The sequence below is a fragment of the Lemur catta genome, chromosome 3 (assembly GCF_020740605.2).
Source record: "Lemur catta isolate mLemCat1 chromosome 3, mLemCat1.pri, whole genome shotgun sequence".
NCBI classification, from domain to species: Eukaryota; Metazoa; Chordata; class Mammalia; order Primates; family Lemuridae; genus Lemur; species Lemur catta.
In genome coordinates, this window is record NC_059130.1 from 24,968,429 (window position 1) to 24,986,931 (window position 18,503).

Below are 18,503 nucleotides of genomic sequence, written 5' to 3' on the forward strand. Positions count from 1 at the left end.
AAAGAAACAACAATAAATAAGTTACAATCTCTGCCTTGAAGAAGCTCTGTAGCCTAGTTGAAAAAACACAAATGTTTACAGATAATTATGACTTAATTTTTGGCAGAATGGCATCCGTCTATTCCAAAGGGCCCTTTTGTTATAAAATAAATGCATTCTTAACAAAAGCTGAACAGTGAGCAGTGGACATAATTTGAGTGGCAGAGCTGACACTAACTAGCATGCCCATATCAATAGTACCATGTGATCCGGACAGTTTGACTGAGATTCTGAAGAGTGTTGAATGTGATCTTGAATAATTAGTTCCCAGTGGCTTTCAGGATAGATTTTCTCTGAAGGAACACATTTCCTACTTAGGCCACAAGGAATCTTATAGGTTAAGGTCAAGCATGTGCTCACAATCAAAGATCTCTAAACACAGGGAAGCAAACCATCACGAGTAAGAATCTACAGATTTAGATCCTCCTACAATGAATTTGAGATTGGATTTAGAAGACAGACTATATAACACAACTATGTCTGAAATGTTAAAGAAGATTAAATGGAATAACAAAATGAACAATAGATATGATATTTTGACAGACTGGAAAAAAACCTATAGGAATTCTTGAAAGGAAAAAGAATAAGCAAGAATATAGTTCTGAAGACATTAGAATGCAATAAGGAGGTAGAAAAATGAAGATTAGAGCCCCAAGAGGAAGGAACCTTTGAATTCTTTAGAAGAGACACTGGCTGAAAACACTCTAAAAGTGATGAAAGATAGGAATCTAAGAAATAGGAAGTAACAACATTTACCAAACAACATAAACAAGAAATTCACACCTAGTCATTGTAATGAAATTATGAAACAGGTAGTTTTAAAAGCAGCCAAGGCCGGGTATGGTGGCTCATGCCTGTAATCCTAGCACTCTGGGAGGCTGAGGCAGGTGGATTGTTTGAGCTCAGGAGTTCGAGACCAACCTGAGCAAGTGTGAGACCCTGTCTCTACTAAAAAAATACAAAGAAATTAGCTGGACAGCTAAAAATATATATAAAATTAGCCAGGCATGGTGGCGTAGCCAAAGTTTACACCTACTAGGGTAATTGCAATTCAAAACAAAAGCTCAGAATATGACAAGCATTGGAGAGGATGGACAGAAATTGGAACCCTTCTGCATTTATAGTGGGAATGTAAAATGGTGCAGTTGCCGTGGAAAACAGTTTGGTGGTTCCTGAAAAAGTTGAACATAGAATTATCATATGACCAGCAATTCTAATTCTGGGTATATACTCACAAGAAATGAAAGCAGGGACTCAACCAGATATTTGTACACCCATGTTCACAGCAGCATTATTCATAGTAGCCAAAAGGAAGAAGCAATTTAAGTGTCTGTCAACAGATGAATGGGTAAACAAAATGTGGTATATACAAACCATGGAATGTTTATTCAGCCTTAAAAAGGAAGGAAATTCTGGCATGATACAACATGGGTGAACCTTAATGACATTATACTAGGTGTAATAAGCCAGTCACAAAAAAACAAGTAGTCAAGGTAGGATTGCTTGAGGTCAGGAGTTCAAAACCAGCCTGAGCAAGAGCAAGACCCCTGTCTCTACTAAAAATAGAAAAAGTTAGCCAGCATGGTAGCAAGCGCCTGTAATCCCAGCTACTAGGGAGGCTGAGGCAGGAGGATTGCTTGAGCCCAGGAGTTTGAGGTTGCTGTGAGCTGGGCTGACGCCACGGCACTCACTCTAGCCTGGGCAGCAAAGCAAGACTCTGTCTCAAAAGAAAAAAAAAACAAGTATTGGATGATTCCACTTACTTATATAAAGTATCTTCAGTAGTCAGATTCAGAGGCAGAAAATAGAATGGTGGTTGCAGGGGAAGAGGGAGGATAGGGAGTTGTTGTTAATGGGTATAGAGTTTCAGTGTTGCAAGATAAAGAGAGTTTGGTTTTAGAGGTTGCACAACAATGTGAATGTACTTAACTACTGAACTGTACAATTAAAAATGGTTAAGATGGTAAATTTTATGTATATTTTACCACAGTTTTTTTTTAAAGGAATGAAATTTGGATACATGCTGTGTAATGGTTGAACCTTGAAAACACTATGCTGAAATAAACCAGACACAAAGGGACAAGTATTGTATGATTACACTTCTATAAAATATCTAGATTTGGCAAATCTGCAGAGACAGAAAGCAGATCAGAGGTCATTAGGGGCTGGGAGAAAGGATAATATTGTAGGTAGTTATTGTTCAGTGGGTATAGAGTGTTGTGGTCTGAATATTTCTATTCCCCTCAAAATTCATACGTTGAAACCTAACCCCCAATGTGATGGTATTAAGAGATCAGCCTCTGGGAGGTGATGAAGACTGAGGGAGGTAGTGAAAAATTTTGTAAATAGTAGTGATGATTGTACAACATTATGAATAGAGTTAATGCCACTGAATTTTATATTTAAAAAACAGCTAAAATGAGAAACTTTGTTACATATATTTAACCACAATTTTTAAAAAAGTAAACAAAATATTAAAAAAAAAACCAAAGCAGCCAAAAAAAAAAAAAAAGATCATATACAAAAATACTGCAATTAAACTGACAACAGACTTAGCAGCATAGATAATCCCATAAACAACAGATATATATTGGAAGAAGGTGGAATCTAGGACCTTCACAGCTAGAGAAGAAGTCAATGACTAGTTTCAAAGGACAGGCTAGCTCTCTTGTTCAGAGTTAATGTTACTGGTGACTTTGAGTTGGAGCTAGTGCTCGTTTACCATCCTGAAAATCCTAGGGTCCTTAAGAATTCTGCTAAATCTACTCTACCTATGCTCAATAAATGGAACAACAAATCCTGTATAACAGCATATCTGTTTACAGCTTGGTTTTCTGAATGTTTTAAGCCCTCTGTTGAGAACTGCTTAAGAAAAAAAGATTCCTTTCAAAATATTACTGTTGATCATTGACAATATGCCTAGTCATCCAAGAGCTGTGATCGAGGTATACAAGAAGATTGTTATTTTCATGCCTGCTAACACATTTGTTCTGCAACCTACGGATCAAAAAGTAATTTGAACTTTCAACTCTTATTCTCTAATAAATACATTTTGTAAGGCTATAGCTGCCATTGATAGTGATTCCTCTGATGGATCTGGCAAAATAAATTAAAAACTTTCTGGAAAAGATTCACCAGTCTAGATGCCATTAAGAACATTTGTGGTTCGTGAGAGGAGATTAAAAATATCAGCGTTAACAGGAGTTTGGAAGAAGTTGATTTCAGTCCTCATGGATGACTTCGAGAGGTTCAAGATTTCAATGCAGGAAGGAACTGCAGATGTAATCAAAGTAACAAGAGAACTAGAATTAGAAGTAGAGCCTAAAGATGTGACTGAATCGCTGCAATCTCATGGTAAAACTTTAACGGATGAGGAGTTGTTGCTCATGGATGAGCAAAGAAAGTGTTTTCTTGAGATGGAATCTACTTCTGGTGAAGATGTTATGAACATTGTTGAAATGACAACAAAGGATTTAGACTATTATATCAACTTAGTTGATAAAGCACCAGCAGGGTTTGAGAAAGTTGACTCCAGTTTTGAAAGGAATTCTACTGTGGGTAAAATGCTGTCAAGCTACATTGCATGCTACAGCAAAATCTTTCATGAAAGGAGGAGTCAAGTAATACAACAAACTTGGTTGTCTTATTTTAAAAAATTGCCACAGCCACGCCAGCTTTCAGCAACCACTGCTCTGATCGGTCAGCAGCTGTCAACATTGAGGTAAGACCCTCCGCCAGCAAAAAGATTATGACTGCTGAAGGCTTGGATGATTGTTAGCATTTTTGAACAATAAAGTATCTTTTAAAGTAAAGTGTATACATTGGGTTTTTTTTTTTTTTTTGACATAATGCTATTGCACATTTAATAGACCATAGTATGGGCCAAGCCAGGTGGCTCACGCCTGTAGTCAGCACTCTGGGAGGCCCAGGCAGGAGGATCACTTGAGGCCATGAGTTTGAAACTAGCTTGGGCAACATAGCATGACCCCGTCTTTATGAAAAAAAAGAAAAAAACAAATTAGCTGGGCATGGTGGCATGTGGCTATAGTCCCAGCTACTTGGGAGCCTGAGGCAGGAGGATCACTTGAGCCCACAGTTCAAGGTTAAAGTGAGGTACAATTATGCAGCTGCATTCCAACTTAGATGACAGGGCGAGACCCTGTCTTTAAAAAAAAAAAAAAAGACTTGTACAGTATAACCATAATTTTTGTATGCACTAGGAAACCAACGAATTTGTGTCACTTACTTTGTTATGGTGGTTTGGAACCAAAACAGGCAGTATCTCCAAGCTGTGCCTGTGTATATACATAAAATTAGTTTCAAATATAATATTAACATTCATACAAAAAAAAAAAGTAGGCTGCTTGTGGTGGCTCATGCCTGTAATCCTAGCACTTTGAGAGGCCAAGGCAGGAGGATCGCTTAAGGTCAGGAGTTCAAGACCAGCCTGAGCAAGAGCAAGACCTGATCTTGCTCTTGAAAATGGAAAATAGAAAAATTAGCTGGGTGTGGTGGCACACACCTGTAGTCCCAGCTACTCAGGAGGCTGAAGCAGGACGTATGGCTGGAGCCCAGGAGTTTGAGGTTGCAGTGGGCTTTGAGGATGCCACTACACTCTCTAGCCCTGGCAACAGAGTGAGATCCTGTCTCCTCTCCACCCCTCCGCAGAAAAAAGATAGTAATGCTGAAATTGTTGTCCTGTTAATCTCCATTTGGTGAAAGTGAGCCAAGTTTTTTTAATACTTTTTAAATAAATTTTTGCGTTCTATAATATTAGATATGCAAATACCATTGTGTTACAATTGCCTACAGTATTCAGTACAGTAACATGCTGTACAGGATTATTCATAGGCTAGGAACAAGAGGCTGTGCCATATAGACTAGGTGTGTAGTAGCCTATACCATCTAGGTTTGTGCAAATACATTCTATGATATTTGTACAACAGTGAAATCACCTCACGACCTCAGAATGTATCCTGTCATTAAGCAATGCATGAATGCATGACTAATTGTTTTATAGTGAGAGGAAGAGTCTCAGCATAAAACAATGGGAGTAGAGTCTGTCTATTCTGCTTAATAAACCTCCAGAAAATTGTAATTTCCTGGAGGTTTAATACAATTTTTTGTTTCATGCTGTTCTTTGGCAAAAATAATTCTTTGTGAACACGTGATGTATGGATTCATAGACGCTCATATTTGAGGGGCCATAAAATTGACATAGCTTTTTTTTTTTTTTTTTTTTCCAATATTTCAGTCTTCTTATGGTTTGGTGGATTTGCTTAAGGAAAGATTAAGTTTCTGGGCCGGGCACGGTGGCTCACGCCTGTAATCCTAGCACTCTGGGAGGCCGAGGCGAGAGGATCGCTTGGAGGTCAGGAGTTCGAGACCAGCCTGAGTAAGAGTGAGACCCCATCTCTACTAAAAATAGAAAGAAATGATTTGGACAGCTAAAAATATATATAGGAAAAAAAATTAGCCGGCCATGGTGGCACATGCCTATAGTCCCAGCTACTCAGGAGGCTGAGCCAAGAGGATCGCTTGAGCCCAGGAGTTTGAGGTTGCTGTGAGCTAGGCTGACGCCACAGCACTCTAGCCTGGGCAACAGAGTGAGACTCCGTGTCAAAAAAAAAAAAGATTAAGTTTCTGTTTGGTCTTTTGGCAAATTTATTAGAATGAAATTTCTTTCCTTTTAACTCCATTCTTTTGTTTTTATTTTGCATGCTGGAACCAGTTTGATTCCTCTCCCTTACTCAGTTATGCCTTCCCTGTGTTGTTTTTTCTGTTTATTCTATAGTTCTACGTTAGACGTAATTTAAATCTTTACAGTAAACACTGGTAATTATTTCTCATTCACTTCTACTTTAACATTTTTTTTTAAGTGAGAGAGCCATCCTAAACCCAGAAGCTCATCTGCAAACAAATAGAGTAAACTAATACCTTTCCCTTCATTCCAAATGGGTATTTTTATAGTACTGTGTGATAGCTTTTTAGAAAACATGTTACAGTATATGATTGAATCATGATTATTTTTGTCCAAACCTTTAAAAGAAGAAATGAAAAATCATACCATTCTTAACTTTGTATTCTCATTCTGTACTAGTGTAATTGTTTTTTCGACCAAGTTGTTACTTACTAGATTTCATCTTTTTGGATTAAGCCTGTCTTTTGGAATGCCAGTTGTGTGAGTTAGCACTCTGACTAGCCCTCTCAAATTCATATCCATCAAAACTTACAGTATGTCATCCATAGTCTCATCTATGTCATTGATAAAAGTCTTGAATAAGTGTTTAATATTTCTTAGTCATGGATGTTGTAGAAGAAAATATTTTAAAATAAACATCAGAAGAAATTTTGAAAATAATAATTTTTTTTTTTTGAGACAGTCTCGCTCTGTTGCCTGGGCTAGAGTGCTGTGGCGTCAGCCTAGCTCACAGCATGAAAATAATTTCGTTGACAACTTTTTTTTCAGATTTCTAGTTTGAAATATGTCAATATTTTTATAGTGTATGTATTTTTTTCTCTTCAGGGATCCATCTGTCTCTAAGTCTATAGAACGAATCTTCAAAATCTGGGAAGACAGAAATGTATACCCAGAAGAAATGATTGTGGCATTGAGAGAAGCTTTGAGTAAGTATCTTTTTCTCTCCTAAAAGAAAAATTTGAGTTAGTATTTACAATTATGTATTTTATAGATCTGGTCATGTTTCATAATAATGAAAAATAAAGTTTTAGATCTGGTCCTGTTTGTTTAAAGTAAATACTTGTGAAAATCTTGATCTGTTTGATTAAAAGTTAAGTAGAATTGATTTTGGGGATGGGGGTTGGATTTTGTTTTTATTGACTAAAAAAGTCAAGCATATTAAGTGATGATAGCCATTTGATTATTTGCCTGCATTTGCTTTAATTGAGTGTTTCAAGTCATTCATTGTTTATATTTAATAAATACTGCCCTGTACTTTGGAGAATTTTTGGACAGGGTTTTAGTTCTCACTAAGCTGTTTAATTGAAAGCATTTATTGGTATTCTTCAGACTCTTGATTTAGATTTACAGTAAGTTGTATTCCTGTTTTTTTAAAAGGAAAAAAGTACTTATGTATTAGTTCTTAGTTCCTATGTATTAGATGCATGTAATTAAGTCATTGAATAGAAGTTCATGATAATCTGCTACATGACCATCATTTGACTAGAAATTTGCTTTAAAAATAGCATTTTCTAAGAAGCTGTTAAATTCTTCATTTCCATTTGTTAACTGGTATTTTTAAGCCTCCTGCCCTATTCTTTTCAAAATTGATAATTTCATTGATTATAGAAATGATGTTCATTTGACAGCTTCTTAGATCTAGTGGGAATTTCTATTTTTTTTTTTTATAAAAATGAAAGAAAAAGAAAGAAAGAAACAACACACAGTCTCGGATTGCCTTTTTTCATGCTACAACTTTGCCTCTGAAGTGGACAGACAGAACAGCTTCCCATAATGCCAGATTGCAAAAACTGAAATGTTTTCCAGGTACCACTTTCAAAACTCAGAAGCAGCTGAAAGAAAATCTGAACAAACAACCGAATAAGCAGTGGAAGAAATCACAAAGTAAGGACCAAAATCTCAACTAATATAAAATTACCTCCTCTTTTTGGAGCAGAAGAAAATGTAGACCATTTGACATCGTACCTGGCATAAACCTGTGTTTTCCAGGCCTGGGAGGCTCCCAGTGACTTATACTAAACAAGCCATCATGGAGTTACTTCTAAAGGAAAAAAAAACACCACTTTTAAACAAAAGGAAATGCAGAAAAAGGGTTTAATTGAGTGAAGATTCAAGAGTAGTTGGGGGGATTGAAAGAAGAAAAAAAAAATACTTGATAGTGCCCAGGCTAATTCTCAGGTTCAAAGATGTATGAAGTTAGAGACAGCTGGCATTAAACAACAGATCTGAAGAGGAGACTAGGCATTAAGAAGCATTTCTGTGGGAACCATGAAATCCTTCAGATTTGGGGATACACTCTACCAAATTAGACATGGGCCTCAAATCCTGGCCAGAAGCTCATTTTCTAACTGGAGCTCCTGTTATGTTTATCATATTTACCCAGCATGAGATCAAGGGAGTGGAATACTGCATGTGATAGGCTGCTGTGGGCAAACTGAGGAATATTGAGAGAGACTTGAAGGTATAGAGGGAACAAAGTAAAAGACAGTGAGAATTGGGAGGTAAAACAAGACACTTGGGATGGTTTTGCTCCAGCGAGCATGTGATATTCATCATGATTAAGGGAGTCTTCTGACATCCTTTTGGTCATAAGTTGCATGCTTAGGAACAACAAGAGTCGTCATTTCAGCCAAAGTTCAACCACAGTGGTAATGTACTTAGAACTTTCCTTGCCTATTTTTGCTATGAATTAAGTCTGCAGAAAAATACATTCAGAGCTAAATAATAGGAATAGAGTTGATACTTGTAAGTAATTTTCTTTAGCCAGTGCTCAGAATTAATTGGATGTCCTGTTTCTCAACACACTTAATTTGAGGTAGTGAGATCTTACACTCAGACTAGGAAAAGAAGGTACTTCATGTATCTCAGTATCTTCAAATCAATAATTCTAGGACTTTATAACTTCAAGGGTCTGCCAGAGGTAAGTAGGTTAGGTCTATCTAAATAGTATATTTTTATATTTACGATGCTTGGGAGTTTTTAAATTTCATAGTCCATTATTCTAGGAATTACATTATGACTTAAATGTGCATGTTTGCCGTATGTTCAAAGAGTATGCCCTTAACTATAGAGCTAAAACTTTTCCTAAGTATTATTCAACTCTCTGTGTCTGTATTCTTAATGATCTCTTGTTTAATTCTAACAGCATCCACAAATCCAAAAGCTGCTCTCAAGTCTAAGATAGTTGCTGAATTTCGAGTAAGTTACTGCATTTGTTTAAGATAGCAAAGCATTATTCACCCATTTGTGTTACAGTTTCCTATATATAGTCCCAGTAAGATATTTTTTTTTCCATTCAATTGTACATCAGTTATGTTTTCAACATGTTTGAACTGTTCTTAAGGAATCCAGATTGAGATTAGATTGCTTGGAGTTTTATCTGTTCCTCTAATGGGGAGAAATAACCTTCCAGAATATCTATCACCAGCAGAGTTCTATATTGAATTTATGCCAAGGGGCTTTATCTATCCCTGAAACTCTTCCTTTTTTTTTAAATTTGTTTTTTTGAGACAGAGTCTTGCTCTGTCGCCCAGGCTAGTGTGCCGTGGCATCAGTCTAGCTCACAGCAACCTCAAAGTCCTGGGCTCAAGTGATCCTCCTGCCTCAGCCTCCTGAGTTGCTGGGACTACAAGTGTGCACCACCACGCCCAGCTAATTTTTCTATTTTTAGTAGAAACAGGGTCTCACTCTTGCTCAGGCTGGTCTCCAACTCCTGAGCTCAAAGTGATCTTCCCACCTTGGCCTCTCAAGAGTGCTAGGATTACGGGCATGAGACACCGCACCCAGCCAATGAAACTCTTCTAAATTAGAATTTGCTTAGAGTATCAGAAGACTATGTTTATGTAATTAAAATTTAAAGAGGCTCTAAGTGGGCCTTTGTCTGTTTTAGGCTTAACCCTGTATCCATAATTAGCTTTGAATAATTTAAGGGAAAGGCTCTTTTAAAGTATATAGCTGAAACTATGGTTTTGACATGAGAAATGATCATTGATATCCCTATGAGGGAAAGTGAATGGTTTTTTTCCTCTCAGGGTTTTGGTAAGTTTTAGTCTTTTTTTCTTTCTTTTTTTAAATGGGGAGAAGTAGAATAAGATTAATAATGATCTTGTAAATGAAATATAACTCTGGTCTGTGTTCAGTCGCAGGCCCTAATTGAAGAGCTGCTGCTATACAAGCGCTCAGAAGATCAGATAGAATTGAAGGAAAAACAGTTGTCAACTATGAGGGTAGACGTGTGCAGCACAGAAACTCTCAAATGCTTAAAAGGTAACACTTACATTACTTTAAATGGAATAATTTAGATTTTCTTTTCAGATCTGTCATTTTCTATAATCAGACTCATTTACCTCATAAAGAGAACCTTAGGTTGTGGTACCTCTGGTTTCCCAGGTAGTGGTTTCAAGCATATAAATTTCATAAGTAAATTCTTATCCCTCTCTTCACTTCTGGCACTTTCTTGGTGTATTGGGTTATAGATAGACAGTTATATTTCACATGTGTGTGTGGTTAATTGTTACAGGTATGCTCTTTAATAAGGTCACTGTAGTACGTCACAAAATCTAATTAGTTACTCTGTTTTCCTTACATTGTAAATTGTAAACCATACTAACAATTTATTAGAATGTAAGTCTTATGAAGGCAAAAATTATCCTTGTTTATTGCTATACTCCAGTGCCTAGAGCAATGCTTGGCATGTAATGGGTATTTTTGAAATAATGAGTAAATAACTACTAGCTATTCATTTTGGCACTTATTTTGTTCCTGCACCATACTTTAAATTTAACATGTTATATAATTTCATTCTCAGAACAAACTAGGAGCATACCAAAAATCTCTGTTACACATATATCTGAGGCTTTATGAGGAGATGAGTAGCTTGCCCAAGTTACACAGGATAAGAGGCAAAACCAAAATTATGCTCATATCCAAAGCCATCACTGAGAAAGAAGTACACATGTTGAATTATCGAGGATCTTTTTAAGCTAGGAAAGAATGTTTAGTGTGATATACACAGGGGTCATTTTATTTTTACTTTTCTGAACCTTAGTTTTCTCATCTAAGAGATATATCTCATTACCTTCTGTAATGCAAAAGCTATGGTATAAGTGAATTGAATCCCATTCTGCTATTCTTAAGTAGCAGTGTGACATCCAATTTGTGAAGAAAAGAAGTATCAACAAACTTTGTTTTAGTTGAACTTTTTTCCTTCACCTGAATCACAAATGCCTTTCTTTGCTCTTGCTTCATTCCAGCAGGCTCACATGAATCTGTTTTGTGAAAAATTTTACTAATCTGTTTTGTGATTTTGTGGTTTGGAGAAGCTTCTTTATATAAAACTATGAGACTAAGACTATTTATTATACACTAAGGCAGCAAGAACAGATTCACGGAGCAGGATTTTCTTCAAAAAATTACTTTTTTTTTTTTTTTTTTTTTTTTTTTTTAGTTAAAACTTTTTTTTTCAAGATGAGTTATCACTCTGTCACCCAGGCTAGAGTGAAGTGGCATGGCCCTAGTTTTTTTTGGTTTTTTTGTTTGTTTGTTTTTGTTTATTGAGGCAAAGAATGGCATTTGGCCCCCGCTGTGGGGGCCAGTGGACCCCTCCCCACCATGACCTTAGTTTATTGCAGCCTTGAACTCCTGGGCTCAAGTGGACCTCCTGCCTCAGCTTCCCAAGTAGCTGGGATTACAGGCTCTAGCCACCATGCCCAGCTAAAAGATTAAATTTTTTATTTTGTATCCTGAAATGAATACTTCCTGTGTTATTTTAGACAAAACAGGTGGGAAGAAGTTTTCCAAAGAATTTGAGGAGGCAAGCTCCAAGCTGGAGGAATTTGTGAATGGATTAGATAAGCAGGTGAAAAATGGGCCTTCACTAACAGAAGCACTGGAAAATGCTGGAATTTTCTATGAAGCACAATACAAAGAAGTAAAAGTAGTGGCCAATGTAAGTAATAATTAAAACTGTCTCATACTGAATGTTTATTATATGTCAGAGAGTGTTTATATACATTATCTAACTCTGTTAGATATCATCTCCACTTCACAGATGAAGAAATTACTTTTGAAGAGGGTTAGTAACCTTATACAAGGTAATATAGCTAGTAAGTAGTGGTGTTAGGTTAAGACTTGCATCTTTCTGAAGCTAAAGCTCATGATCCTAGCATTTCAAAAGGACTATGCCAGGTTACTATTACAGGATATAAAATTGGGCAGAAGTAGTACATATACTTATTTTTTTTTTTTTAGCCAGAAAACTGGATGGAAACATTCTGTTATTAAATGTCACGTAAATTTTGACTGAATTAAGAAAATTTTTTCTCTTTACCCCCACAGGAAAGGGAGAGAGATAATAAATGGGCATTTGTCTAATGGCCTCTGAAAGAAACCATTTTTTTTTTTTAATTTTTAATCACTCTGTATGGTCATAAAAGCATATGCTACTATAGATCCCACAAGTCCCACTTCATAGAAGCAATCCCTTTTAACCCATTTCACTATTTTTCTGGCATTTGCCTCCATATTTGTAAACAATTTGCCCATATTCTTTCTTGATTTATCCCGTTTTAGAAATATCTTTTAACTTCTTGGTATGACAAACATGGATTTATCTTATACTGACCTGCTTTTCTCCCAGTATTGTCATATAACTGTTTTAAATCTGTTAATTTCCTTTGTAGATTAAAGTACTATATTTACTACTTTTTGCCCATTAACTCTAAACTGCGTACTTTGTAAAATTTGAGTATTGACATCTCCAGTCTTTCTCATTAGTTTTCATCTATTTCTTTAATTCCCCAATTTTAGTCAACTATATTTACTTTATATTGTTAAGGTTAATATTTATATTCTATCTGTAATCATAATCAATTCTTCATTGCTCTAAAGGTTGAAAAATAACTTTTATAAAAGCTTGTATTATAACTATGTAAACATCATTCATTGCAAGGTTTTGTGGTAACTGTGGTTACACTAGAAGTTTTTGGGTTTTTTCCTAGAATTTTTTTTTTACATTGTTTGCTTTCTCATAGCTGCTCCCCTCCTTGTTTAAATTCTCCAGTATACCAGATATTCTGAGTTCACATTTTTCCCTGAGACCTCCCTACATGAACTTCTATCCCCCGTTCCTGTTTAGAGGAGCTCTTTAAGTCTCAGGCTAAAACTACTCTTTACTGCTATTCTGAGTTGAGGCCTCTATTTTCCAGATTCCGTGTCATCTTTTCTTGATTTGTCTCCTGTTTTGCTGGAGTATTCTCAAGTAATTGCCCAAAAAGCATTTGTGAGAGAGAAATTTTCTATATCCTTATGTCTAAAATGTCTTAGATCATTGATTTTTGGCTTTTAAAAAATGTATACATTTGCCGGGCATTGTGGCTCACGCCTATAATCCTAGCACTTTGGGAGGCAGAGACCAGAGGATCTCTTGAGGCCAGGAGTTCAAGACCAGCCTGAACAAGAAGGAGACCCCATATCTACAAAAAATAGAAAAATTAGCCAGGTGTGGTGGCCCGTGCCTGTAGTCCCAGCTGAGGCAGGAAGATCACTTGAGCCCAGAAGTTGAAGGTTGCAGTGAGCTATGATGACACCACTGCACTATAGCCAGGGCGACAGAGAAATCCTGTCTCAAAAAAAAAAAAAGAAAAAGTGTACACTTAATACAATAAATTTCCCCCTAAGTTGCATCCCACAAGTTTTCACATTTAAGTGTGTTTTTGGCAAACAATGTATAGTTGTATCTTGTTTTTGTTTTATTGTTATTTTTAAATCCAGGCTGACAGTCTTTGGCTTTGGAGTGTTTTAGTCCACTTATTGATATGCTTGGGTTTAAGTCTACCATCTTGATCATCTGATATTTGTTTTCTCTTTCTCCCATCTGTCCTGTTTCTTTGTTACTCCTTTTCTGCTTTTTCTTTTAATTAATCAAATAATATTTAGATTCCATTTTACTGCCTTTTTTTGCTTGCTTGTACTTTCTTTTTCCCTCTCTCTACTCCCTCCTTTTCTCACTCTCTCCCTACTTCTCTCTCAGTCTCTTCCTTTCTCCCTCCTTTTTTCTTCCTCCCTCCTTCCCTCTCTCAGATTTCCCCTTTTTATAAGGATACCAGTCCTATTGGATTAGGTCCCATCCTAATGACCTCATTTAACTTGATTACTTTTGTGAAAATTCTATCTCCAAATAAAGTCAGATTCTAGGGTACTAGGAGTTAGGACTTCAACATGTGAATTAGGGGGTGGGAGGTGACACAATTTTAGCATAACAAATAGCTTCATGTTTTTCATAAATTTTTAAAATTTCTCAGCTGCTGATCTCAGTTATTGTTTCTGTTCCATTCTCCTCTCCTCTTGAAACTCATATTAGTATGTATATTATAACTCATTGTCGTGTTCCAAATGTCTTTTTTTATGGTCTGTCTGATTTTCTATCGTTTTTTTCCTCTGTGCTTTCTTCTAGATATTTTCTATTAACTAGTCTTCTAATTTGTTAATATTCTGTTCTGTTGAATCTTATCTATTATTAAACTCATTTATTAATTTTTAGTTTATTTTTCAGCTCCAGAATTGACATTTGATTGATTTTTAGAAAGAACTCAGTTTTCTGATAAAATTCAGTCTATTTATCTGTTTTCTTCATCTTTTCCTCTCTTTCATTTTTTCAGTCTTTTTTTTCTTTCTGAAACAATCTCAAACTTAAACATCTTAAATACAGTCTGAAGACTTTTTTTTCTGAATCATTTGAAAACAAGTTGTTTGTACTGCATCACTTTAAATTTTTTAGTGTGTATTTCCTACTGGACGTATTCTCCTGCAAAACCATGAAGTGTAGTTATTTAATCAGGAAATTATTATCATTATTATTATTATTTAAGAGACAGGGTCTTGCTCTGTCACCCGGTCTGGAGTGCAGTGGCAGGATCATAGCTCAGTACAGCCTCAAACTCGGAGTCTCAGGTGATCTCCCTCGTCAGCCTCTGGAGTAGCTGGGACTGGGAGCAGGTGCCACCACACCTGGCTAATTTTTTTTTTTTTTTTTTTCCATTTTTTAAGAGATGAGATCTCACTAGGTTGCTGAGCCTGGTCTCAAACTCCTGACCTCAAGTAATCCTCTCACTTCAGCTTCCAGGTTGCTGGGATTATAGGTGTGAGCTACCACACCTGGCTTGAGGAAGTTAATTGATACGTCAACACACTCATAATCCAATCCTCAGACCCTACTCAAATTGACCAATTTTTATAGCAAAAGATCCTGTCCAGAATCACAAGTTGCATGTGGTTGTCATCTCTCTTTATTTTCCTTTGATCTGGAACAGACCTTCAGCATTTTCCTAGACTTTCATGACCCAAGTATGTTTGAAGATTACAGGTCAAATATTTGTATAATTTTCCCCAATTTGAATTTATCTGATATTTGTGATCAGATTGAGGTTATGTATCTTTAGAATGAATATCACAGAAAGGGATTCTGTGTTCTTGTTTCATCCTGTCAACTGGCATACAAGTTTGATTTGTCTTGCTACGTGTAATGTTCCCTTTGATATCTTGATTAATGTGGCATCTTCTAGGCTTGTCCAGTGTAAAATTTTCCCTTGGTAATTGTTATGGATTGAATTGTGCATCCCAAAAAGATATATTGAAGCCCTAACCCCTAATTCACATGAATATGACCTTACTTGGAAACAGGGTCCTTATGGATATAATCAAGTTAAAATGAGGTCATTAGGGTGGGCTTTAATCATCCAGTATAACTGATGTCCACATAAGAAGAGAGAAATTGGACATAGGCACAGTGAAGTATTTTGTGGGGAGGTATTTTGAAACTATGTAAATATCTTGTTCCTATCAGATTTTGAATTCATCAATTTATATCACTATGGACTCATAGAGTCTTATGTATACATTGTTTTAATTCATTTTTATCAACATTTATTTTGATGCTCAAATTGACAAGATTTGGCCAGTGGGAGCTCCTTTCTGTGTTCTTTGACATTCCCCATCATTTTTTGAGCAATTGCTTACTTTTAGAACAAAATATTCTAGGCTTATCTTGTTCTTTTTCTGCCCATACCTGAAATCAGTCATTTCCCCAAGAAGCCCTAGTGCCTTATTGAAAAACTATATTTAGAAACGAAGATCTAACTGCTAGGTATATTCGTTGCTATTGGGATATCATTGCTTACCAGACCCTATCAGTGCAACAGAGTTACAAGGGTATATATGCATACTTAACCTATACACACACATTTACATCTATATTTATTTCTATATTTCTGTATTACTTATTGAAAACCATGAGTTCACACTGTTATTCCCAATTCCAATCCAACATTACAAGATTCATTCTAGTTGTCCCCCTTTTTCACATTTCTAATTGCTTTTTCTTTTTCTTTTTTTTTTTTGAGACAGAGTCTCACTCTGTTGCCTGGGCTAGAGTGCCATGGCATCAGCCTAGCTCACAGCAACCTCAAACTCCTGGGCTCAAGCAATCCTGCCTCAGCCTCCCGAGTAGCTGGGACTACAGGCATGCACCACCATGCCCGCTAATTTTTTCTATATATATATTTTTAGCTGTCCACATAATTTATTTCTGTTTTTAGTAGAGATGGGGTCTCGCTCTTGCTCAGGCTGGTCTCGAACTCCTGAGTTCAAACGATCCTCCCGCCTCGGCCTCCCAGAGTGCTAGGATTACAGGCGTGAGCCACCGCGCCCAGCCCTCTAGTTGCTTTTTCTAATAATGCAAAACATTGCTCCCCTTGTCGTCAGTATATTATTTAATCAGTCCCCTTGTGTGTAGCCAGTTTTCCAGTACTTTGTTCTCTCCCCAACCACCTCTACAGGAGTACTCTTTATCCTGCTTGGGCTTCAACATTCCTTGCAATGCCTCCTTCCCAGGCAGACATTTTGCTTACCCCATTTTGGCTCTATTATCTCACTCTAGGCCGCTGAGTCTTTCCCCTCAGCTCCAGCTAATGGGTTTGGGACTGAATTTTTCAAGAAAGGGAAGAGGAGGAACTTTTTTTTGTTTGTTTTCATGAACATGTTAATCATTTGGTTTTTGTCAGATAATTCCGATATTGGCTTCACCTGATGTGGGTGTGTTTGTAGCATCTGTTTTTCCTTTTTAGTCACTTGGACCTATTAGCATGCCTGCTTATTTTTTATGGAATCTCTGGATGATTTCTCTTACCCCAGAGGCAGTTCACCCTTTCTTTTGCTAAGCAGATATTGTGGGGGCTGATAATATTAATCAGATCTGAAACTGAACTGACTTGAGGCTGAACTGCAATTTTGGTAAACCTTTGTCTACCTCAGGTTCACTCCAGCTTCTAGGGTGTAGATTTTCCCACTGAGAGCCTGGGGTGACCACAAGGGGCCTATCTCTATGGCATGATTTGAACTCTAGTCCTTGTCTCCTCAGTACCATGAGACTGAGTGAAACTCTGCTCTGCTTTCTCATGGGTTTTCTGCTTGGCTGTTTCTCTCTCAAGCCACTTTAGAATTCAGCAGATAACTTGAAGGAAAAATTGTTGAGCCAGCTCTGTCCTTCACCTTTCATCCAAATCTTGGCCTTTTAAGTCTCTTAATTTTTGTCTGTTCAGACCAATAAGACTGTTAAAAGCTCTGCTTCTTTCTATTTAGTAGTGGCCCCTCTGCCTTGTTTTTCTTTTTGTTGTTGTTTTTTGTTTGTTTGTTTTGCCTAAATTCTCAACTTCTTACCCAGCTCCCAAAAATCAGCAGAACCCTAAGAGAAAAGGCAGTTGCAGAATGTCAGCTTAGCTCCCCTCATGGTTTCCTCACTGTAGGATTTGCCACTTAGCTTTTGATTGCCTCAGCACTCTCCAGTATGTTCAAACAGGGGGGGGGGGTGTGTGTGTGTGTCTGGCTTTCCTATTTTTTTTTTCCATGGGAGCATTGGTCTACTACAAGCTACTCAATTATATTCAGAAGCAAAAGCAAGATTCTATTTAATAATATATTCATATTTTTTAAAATAATGCTTCTTGAATGACCAAACAAAATGATACCACAATCTAATAATGGTTTAAAACTCTCAAAAAAATAAAAGAGATAGCTTTAAGGCATTGGTAGTTGAGACAATCAGGAGAGCAATAGGATTTAAGCCAAGTAGGTCAATATTAAAATCAGCAGTGATGAGTCATATTGATTGGATGTACCCTTGATATGATGTGATGACAGCAGCACTTTACATCTATGATCTTCCTCCCCAAAACCCACCACCGTAGTTTAATGATGGGGAAAACATCAGTCAAATCTCAATTGACTGTCTATGAAATACCTAACCAGTACTCTTCAGAATTGTTGAGGTCATCAAAGATAAGAAAAGTCCAACAAACTGTCACAGACAACAGGAGCATAAGGAGAAAGGAAACATGACTACTAAATGTACTGTGGTATCTTGAATGAGATCCTGGATTAGAAAAAGAACATTAGGTAAAAACTGTGGAAATTTGAATAAAGTATGGACTTTTGTTAATAATAATCTATTGGTTCATTAACATGACAAATGTGTCATACTAATGTAAGATGTTAATAATAGGGGAAATTGGGTGTAGGGTATATGGGAACTCTCTATATAGTCTTTGCAGTAATTTTGTATACCTAAAACCATTCTAAAATAAAAGGTTTATTTTTTAAAAAATTAGTAGAATTTGACGTCCCAAGCTGTCCTTTATTTTTGGATTTTATTTTTGTCTGTCTTCTTATCTTCAGTGCCCAGGAGAGTGATCGGCATATTTAGGCACTCAAT

General features: G+C 36.6%; 1 protein-coding gene across 6 annotated transcripts in view; it reads left to right on the forward strand.

Annotated features, from left to right (window-relative positions):
- RPRD2 (regulation of nuclear pre-mRNA domain containing 2) overlaps positions 1–18,503 on the forward strand; it is a 102,401-nt gene that overhangs the window by 70,470 nt on the left and 13,428 nt on the right. For 3 of the 6 annotated variants that reach the window (XM_045544923.1, XM_045544925.1, XM_045544927.1), the window contains exons 3-7: positions 6,566–6,666; positions 7,547–7,624; positions 8,886–8,938; positions 9,880–10,006; positions 11,512–11,687. In XM_045544923.1, the coding sequence (XP_045400879.1) occupies positions 6,566–6,666; positions 7,547–7,624; positions 8,886–8,938; positions 9,880–10,006; positions 11,512–11,687 (535 nt within the window). The remainder of the gene's footprint in view (positions 1–6,565; positions 6,667–7,546; positions 7,625–8,885; positions 8,939–9,879; positions 10,007–11,511; positions 11,688–18,503) is intronic. The other 3 variants (XM_045544924.1, XM_045544926.1, XM_045544929.1) reach the window with 1 other exon arrangement.